Raw genomic sequence first — 8,600 nt, forward strand, 5'->3', positions numbered from 1 at the left:
AGACTGTTTTGAGCCCTTATTGAACGCCAGACCGCTGAAAATCTGGGCTCAAGTGTGTGAACTTCTGCCTTCCCAGTCACCCAGACCACCTGAGCCAGACGGTCAGGTCACAGAGGTCGCGGGAAATCTCCCAGCTAACCGCGGGAACCCCCGGCTCAGAACACAGTTCAAGGTCGCCACCCGGCGTACTTCAACTCACCATAGACTGTAACTCTCTCTGCTCCAAGGTCACGACAGACTCACAGCTGAATGATGTAACTACAACAGACATTATTCTCACACTGTGGGCAGACAACTCAGCCTTCAGCCACACGCTGTTAAGTGCTCTCAGTGAAGGAACACCGGACCTCCCATTTGTCAACAAGCAAACACACTTTCCACTAGACTTTCGTCTGCCAACCATGATGACTGTCAAGGACATCTGCCTTTTGAACTTCAAATGGAACAACCGGCATTTTACCCATCACTTCCTGGTCCTTCCAGACCTCCTGATGCACTCTAATGCTCATACGGACAGTGCAAGTGAGTTGTTGTGGGCCCCTATGACTGTACAGCTTCCTGTTGTTCCTGTCAACATTGCCAACTTCCTGTCAGGCCAGACTATCCAACAGGTCTGCATCCTGATCAACATACAGGAACCTGTAGTACCACCTTACACCAAAGGGGGTGCTGTTTGGATGAACATACAGGAAATTGTAGTACCACCTTACACCAAAGGGGGTGCTGTTTAGCTCAACAGGCAATGTGGTCAAACCCTAAGCCACATGCTGGGCTCCTTCACACTGTCACCTGAAGGTGTGGAACTTGGACTTGCTCTAAAAGCCACACCGCTAACTGAAGTGTCACCCTACGTAGTTCACAGCTGGCTCAACGAATGCATGGTCACAGACATCAGCATTCCCAAAGCCCACCATCTAGAATGGATAATGGACCACGGCCCCTATGACTTTGAACGCAAGTTAACAGTCATTAACTTAATACCAGCTGCCATGGTCCCAGAAGGAAGCTTAAGCAACACAAGTTTCACAGCATCCTTCAAGAGCATCTCCATCACTTCCATCAAACTGGTACCCACAGAACAGGTGCACAGAACGGAGCTGATGGAGGACAAACACCTTGCAGTACCCACAGTCGCTAACCAGCCTGCCTGTGAAACTCAGGAAAGCGCTGCACCTCTGACAGCCAACCTGACAGCTAACACCACAACAGAGGAGCCCTTCCCAAGGTTTGAGCCTAAAGGCCAACAGATCCAGAAAGATGCAAGTGCGGTAAAGAATGATGCAGACTGTCAAAGACTCAGAAACGTCTTGCACAAATTCAAAGTGACATTTGACAAAGACCTTTTATGCTGGGTTCTCGCTAAACTTCACACAGTGCAAAGCGCAACACACCCAAATGCTCCTCCCACCTTAATCAGGCAGTACGAAGGTCACATCGCCCCACATGAACCAGTACAGGAGGTTGTTCATTCAACAGAAGGAAAAGGTGTTATCTGCCCATGCAACAGCACCTATTCAGTCCCTACCTGGTCCATTGTCAAACCAGACAGCAAGTGGCGACCCACCAGCGACTTCAGGAGGCTGAACCAGAAGGTGCCACTGCCACAACGTGCCAGAAAGCACAAGTCTGCACAGAGCGGAAATTCAGCTGCCTGCCAAAACTGCTATAATGGCACACCAGCGTTGACACTTGAGATACTGGTACCCCAACAACACCGACCAGCCTGTCACAGATACCTCAAAGAGAATGCGTGCCAAGGAATGCCCACGGCCTACGTCGATGGACGTTCCTACAACCATGAGGGCATCTTACAGGCAAGTGCAGGGGCACGATGGTTAAACAACCAACCCTGCCAACCACAGAACAGCAGGTGGGGTCCCCAGTCATGTCAGTATAGTGAAGCAGCAGCGACCCTCAAAACCCTTCAAGTCTCCTCTGTCCATATCAGAGAACTCATGTGCACAGACTCACACTTTGCCAGACCTTGTTTCACATGCCATCTTCTGGGCTGGAAACAAACTGGTCTCAAGACTGAATGCAACAAGCAGGTGAAACATCAACACATGTTCCAGACACATGATCACCTCACCCAAGCACACGACATGATCGTTTACTGGGAAAAGGTGAAAAGATGCTTAAAGCAACCAGGGCGTGACAAAGGCGGGAACGACCAAATTAATGCCCTTGCCAAGACTGGCACCCTGCATGACAAGCTATGGTCACACCCACCCCATTCACCCACCCTTAGTGTGGCAACAACAACCCGCAGCCAGCGGACTGTTCCTGCAACATTTCCCGCCTCACTGCCACTGCCACTGACAACCAAACTTGCCAACACTTCCATGCAAAATGTCGTGTACCACCACTCATACCCCTCCAACCTCCCGTTCACGGCACCTGGTCCCTTGACCGACCACATGCTGCGTGTGGGAGTGAACTTTCTAAAATATGTCCCTGATGTCTTCACAGCGCCAAAGCTTGTACTGCCACAGGGCCAAAAGGGGGGTGAACTGATATACACCCACGACACACCATGTGCCAAACACCATGGCACCAGAACTACGGACGAGACATTAAAACAAGTGGCGCACTGGCCCAGCATGCAGCAAGATGTGGCAGAGCACGCCAGAGGATGTCAAGTTTACCATCATGTCCAGACTGCAAACGCAAAGCACCGAGCTTCACTGCAAAACCGAGGAATCACATTTCCACGGTCAGTCGACCAGAAAGACTGGACGGTAAAACCTCCTCTGATGCTCATGGCCATCACAGACACCGTACAGGAGTCAACTCAGGTGTTCCCCACAGAACTACTGATGGCACGGCAGGTGCCACTGCCGTTGCATCTGTACCAACCAGGAGACTTGAGTCTCATCACAGCCTGCTCCCCTCATCAGCATCACAACAAGCTCCGCCTACAACTGTGTAAGGGTGGAACTCCTACAGGGGTTCAGGCTGTAAGGTTTGCCGAGCGACTAAAGAAACTTCATCAGTAAGATGTTAGAATACTGTACATTTCTTGTCTATTACCACCCACTGCAACTTATACCAACGACGGAAATAAGCGCAGTTATAATAGCAAAATATGTGGGAGAGCATTGCTATAGTGTGACAAAATTGTATTGCAATAGGGAACACATTAATGTTACTAAATCAAAACTAGTTAGCACATCATTTGTAATAGAAAGGGTTTAATGACAATATCTGATTATGGCTACACTTTGTCACGGTAGGAAATCCATTGTTTCCTCCGTGTCATGTTTTGTGTTGTTGTTGTACTCACGTAGTCTCCATGTGCTCGTTTGGTTGATTGTTGTCACCTGTGTGTTGATTGTCTCGCTCCAGCTGATCCTCATCTCCTCTCAGCTACATATACTCACTCATCTCTCTGTCTGTTGTCAGATCCTCATTCATGTCTCCACTGCCTAGTTGGTTTACCGTCTTCCGTGTTCATGTGCTGGATTGTATTCGTGTTGTCGTCTTCGTGTCAGTGTTCCGGTCTGTTCCTGGTTTCATCCATTGACCGTCTTCACCTTCACCTGCGACTTCACCATCCAGCTCTTCTCACGCCACCGTAGACCTTCGTTGCCATTGCCTACATTCTGGACTCTGATTTCAATAAACTTCTTCTGATTGCCTGCAATTGCTTCCTCCTCTTTTACCAGCCGTCACAGTAGGATCTGACCATCATGGAAGCAGCAGGCGATCGCTCCCCATCTCATCTAGAGGAGTTTTTGCAGAGAGCCGTTGATCGCATGGATCACCAAGACAAGGCGATAGATGAGATGGGTCGAGCTTTCCAAGCAATGGTGACGAAGGTGTCCAAGCTCGCTCTCCAGGCTCAGCGACAACAACAACCGCCACCCGCTGCGCCTCCCACGCCACCCACACCGCCGATCGTCTCCGGAGGGATTTCCCAGTCCGAACCACGCCTCCCCATCCCTGAGAAATATGCGGGTGAGCCAAAGTTTTGTCGATCATTTCTGTCTCATTGTTCTCTGCACTTCGCCCTGCAGCCCCGCACGTTTCACACCGAGGAAATGAAGGTGGCATTCGTCTTGTCACTACTGACGGGGAGGGCTGCCCTCTGGGGGACGGCGGTGTGGGAGAACCAAGACAGCTGCTGTGCCTCGTTCCACGCCCTTTCGGAGGAGATGAGACGGGTCTTCGACCGCTCCGTCGCCGGGAGGGAGGCGGCTAGACTTCTCACGGACCTACGTCAGGAAGACAGGTCCGTAGCCGACTATTCTATTGAGTTCCGCACCCTGGCGGCGGAGTGTAAGTGGAACGAAGAGGCGCAGTGGGATCACTTCCTGCATGGGTTGGCTGACCGCATCCAACAGGAGATCCGCGCCGTCGAGCTCCCCACTTCTCTCAATGGCCTGATCGACCTCACCATCAGAGTAGACAACCGACTCGACCAAGCCGCCAGACGGAGGGGGAGAGCAGTTCTCGCGACCAGACCGGAGGCTCAGCGTCAGCGCTCAGAGGTTGCGGTCAGCCCACCGGGAGATCTTGAACCCATGCAGGTGGGGCGAGCTCGGCTCTCCCGGGAGGAGAGGATCAGGCGGAGATCCCTGGGACTATGTTTATACTGCGGCAGCCAAGAACATCACATCCAGCGCTGTCCGGTAAAAGACCAAGCCCGATAGTAAAACGGAGGCTACTATCGGGTGGGATCTCTGCCAGGAAGACCTCATCTACATCGACACTCCTTCCGGTGAGTCTACGGTGGTCCACCCACGCACTTGATCATCACGCTTTGTTGGATTCTGGGGCAGAGGGTAGTTTTATGGACTGTAAGTTGGCTACTAAACTCAACATTCCTCTCACCTCCCTCAAACACCCCATTGCACCTTTTGCACTCAACGGACACAGACTGCCAGTCATCACACAGACCACTGTACCGGTTTCTCTCATCACATCTGGCAACCATACGGAGGAGATTTCATTTTACATCACGGACTCACCTCAATCCCCCATTGTTCTAGGTCACACCTGGCTCCAGAAACACAACCCCAGGATCGATTGGCGCCTCGGATCGGTGGTTAGCTGGAGCGAGGAGTGTCATTTGTCTTGTCTTTTGTCTGCTGGTGTTAATGTTTCTGAGTCTGTGTTTCAGGGGGAAGCAGTGGATTTGGCTAACGTGCCCGCGGAGTACCACGACCTGAAGGAGGTGTTCAGTAAGTCTCGGGCTGATTCTCTTCCTCCTCATCGTCCCTATGACTGTGCGATAGAGTTATTGCCAGGAACTTCTCCGCCTAAGGGCAAGTTATATTCTTTGTCTATTCCAGAGACGGCGGCCATGGAGAAATATATATCTAGTTCTCTAGCAACGGGGTTCATCCGCCCTTCTTCTTCTCCAGCGGGGGCGGGGTTCTTTTTTGTGGGAAAGAAGGACGGATCCTTGCGACCTTGCATTGACTACCGAGGGCTGAACAACATAACGGTAAAGAATACCTATCCTTTGCCGCTTATGTCTTCAGCTTTTGAGAGGTTGCAGGGAGCGTCCGTTTTCACTAAATTGGACTTACGTAATGCTTATCATTTGGTCCGTATCAGGGAGGGGGATGAGTGGAAGACTGCCTTTAACACCCCTAGAGGCCATTTTGAGTACTGCGTGATGCCTTTCGGGCTAACGAACTCGCCGGCAGTCTTCCAAGCACTCGTCAATGACGTGTTGCGAGACATGGTCGATCTGTTCATATATGTTTACCTGGATGACATATTGATTTTTTCTTCGTCTCTCCAGGAACACGTGCAACACGTACGACGAGTGCTTCTGCGGTTGCTAGAGAATGGATTGTTTGTCAAGGCGGAGAAATGCGTTTTTCATGCACAGTCTGTTTCCTTTCTAGGACACATCATTTCGACTGAGGGTGTTCGCATGGATCCTGAGAAGGTTAAGGCTGTGGTAGATTGGCCATCCCCAGAGTCTCGCAAGGCCCTGCAGAGATTTCTGGGGTTCGCCAATTTTTACCGGCGTTTCATTCGCAATTTCAGCCAACTAGCCGCTCCTCTGACCGCCTTGACCTCCCCTAGTTTGACGTTCAGGTGGTCAAGCGCAGCCGAGGCTGCGTTTGCCAAACTGAAAAGCTGCTTTGTTTCAGCTCCCATTCTCGTCACCCCTGATCGCTCACGTCAATTCATAGTGGAGGTCGACGCATCAGAGGTGGGGGTAGGAGCAGTGTTGTCCCAACGCGCATCCTCAGACGGAAAGGTGCATCCTTGCGCGTATTATTCTCACCGTTTATCTCCTGCAGAGGTTAATTATGACATTGGCAATCGAGAGTTGTTGGCAGTCAAACTTGCACTGGAGGAATGGCGTCACTGGCTTGAAGGGTCGGGTGTACCTTTCATTGTATGGACGGACCATAAGAATCTCGAATACATTAGAACCGCCAAAAGACTTAACTCCAGGCAGGCTCGGTGGGCATTGTTTTTCGGTCGTTTCGATTTTACACTTTCTTACCGTCCGGGTTCCAAAAACATCAAACCCGATGCTTTATCCCGTCTTTTTGAGCGTTCCGATCGTACTGCTACTCCCGAGCCCATTTTACCGGGGACCATCATTATCTCCGCGCTCAGATGGGAGGTCGAATCGAAGGTGTTGACTGCCTTAGAAGGGGTAACGCCCCCGACTCGTTGCCCACCGAACCGATTGTTTGTGCCGGAGGGGTTACGGTCAGACGTTCTCCAGTGGGGTCATTGTTCCAGTGTTGCTTGTCACCCAGGGGTTAGTAGAACTAGGTTTCTAGTCATTTTGGTGGCCTGGTATGGCTCGTGACGTCCACGACTTCGTCTTGGCTTGTTCAGTTTGCGCTATTGGTAAGACTTCCAATCGACCTCCAGATGGGTTACTCTTACCGCTGTCTGTCCCTTCGAGACCCTGGTCCCACATTTCGCTAGATTTCATTACCGCCCTCCCGCCCTCTAAGGGCAATACGGTGATTCTAACCGTAGTGGACCGGTTCTCGAAGGCGACTCATTTTATTCCCTTGCCCAAATTACCATCAGCCAAGGAAACAGCGGTAGCTGTCATTGACCACGTCTTCCGTATACATGGCCTTCCGACAGACGTGGTTTCTGACAGGGGTCCCCAATTTGTGTCCAAATTTTGGCGAGAATTTTGTAAATTGTTAGGAGCGACTGTTAGTCTTTCTTCCGGGTTCCATCCCCAGAGCAATGGTCAAACCGAGCGAGCCAATCAGGATGTCGAAAGGGTTTTGCGATGTTTGGCTTCCAATAATCCTTCGTCCTGGTGTCAGCAACTCTCAATTGTGGAGTACGCACACAATTCTTTACCAGTGTCATCTACGGGCATGTCTCCATTTAAGTGTAGTTTAGGGTACCAACCACCTAATTTTGTCAGTACGGAATCCGAGGTTTCGGTCCCCTCCGCACACGCACTAGTCCAGAGGTGTCACCGCACCTGGACCAGAGCTCGCAGAGCTCTGCTCCAGGCTAGGTCGCGCACCAAGGCTAAGGCCGATCGCCACCGGTCGAAGCCTCCCCGTTACGTCGTCGGTCAAAGAGTGTGGCTTTCTACCCAGAATATTCAGATGCGTTCCGTTTCGAATAAGCTTGCTCCCAAATTTATTGGCCCGTTTTCTGTTACCAAAATCATTAATCCGGTAACAGTGCGTCTTAGCCTTCCTCCGGCGTACAGGAGGGTTCATCCCGTGTTCCATGTGTCCAGAATTAAACCGGTAATTTTTTCCCGTCTTAACCCGCCTGCCCCGGTTCCCCCCCCGCCTCGTATCGTTAATGGGGAAACCACATATTTGGTTAATCGTATTCTGGACTCTAGACGGAGGGGACGCGGATTTCAGTACTTGGTGGATTGGGAAGGTTACGGTCCGGAGGAGAGAAGGTGGGTTCCTGCTCGGGACATACTGGATCACCGCCTTATTGATGATTACAATCTACAGGTAAAGCAGGCTGGGAACGTCAGGTGACGTCCTAGGGGAGGGGGTACTGTCACGGTAGGAAATCCATTGTTTCCTCCGTGTCATGTTTTGTGTTGTTGTTGTACTCACGTAGTCTCCATGTGCTCGTTTGGTTGATTGTTGTCACCTGTGTGTTGATTGTCTCGCTCCAGCTGATCCTCATCTCCACTCAGCTACATATACTCACTCATCTCTCTGTCTGTCTGTCTGGATCTGTTGTCAGATCCTCATTCATGTCTCCACTGCCTAGTTGGTTTACCGTCTTCCGTGTTCATGTGCTGGATTGTATTCGTGTTGTCGTCTTCGTGTCAGTGTTCCGGTCTGTTCCTGGTTTCATCCATTGACCGTCTTCACCTTCACCTGCGACTTCACCATCCAGCTCTTCTCACGCCACCGTAGACCTTCGTTGCCATTGCCTACATTCTGAACTCTGATTTCAATAAACTTCTTCTGATTGCCTGCAATTGCTTCCTCCTCTTTTACCAGCCGTCACACACTTAAAATAATTACAAAATAGATGTATGAGATGATAAAATCATATACCATTAATTGTACACAGCATGTATGTAAAAAGTTACCTGAGAGAGAGAAAGAGAAATAAAGAGAGAGAGAGAGAGAGAGAGAGAGAGAGAGAGGGCAAGGGAGTGCCCG

The 8,600-nt window shown here is 50.8% G+C and overlaps 1 protein-coding gene across 1 annotated transcript in view; it reads left to right on the top strand.

Moving 5' to 3' along the window:
• Window positions 1-8,131, top strand: part of LOC137025275 (tripartite motif-containing protein 29-like) — a 263,844-nt gene extending 255,713 nt beyond the window's left edge. Inside the window, exon 10 of the mRNA XM_067393291.1 lies at window positions 7,745-8,131. Within this exon, the coding sequence (XP_067249392.1) occupies window positions 7,745-7,958 (214 nt within the window). The 3' untranslated portion in view covers window positions 7,959-8,131. The remainder of the gene's footprint in view (window positions 1-7,744) is intronic.
• Window positions 8,132-8,600: the final 469 nt, after the last annotated feature.

This window comes from Chanodichthys erythropterus, chromosome 8 (genome assembly GCF_024489055.1).
Source record: "Chanodichthys erythropterus isolate Z2021 chromosome 8, ASM2448905v1, whole genome shotgun sequence".
Classification (NCBI taxonomy): domain Eukaryota; kingdom Metazoa; phylum Chordata; class Actinopteri; order Cypriniformes; family Xenocyprididae; genus Chanodichthys; species Chanodichthys erythropterus.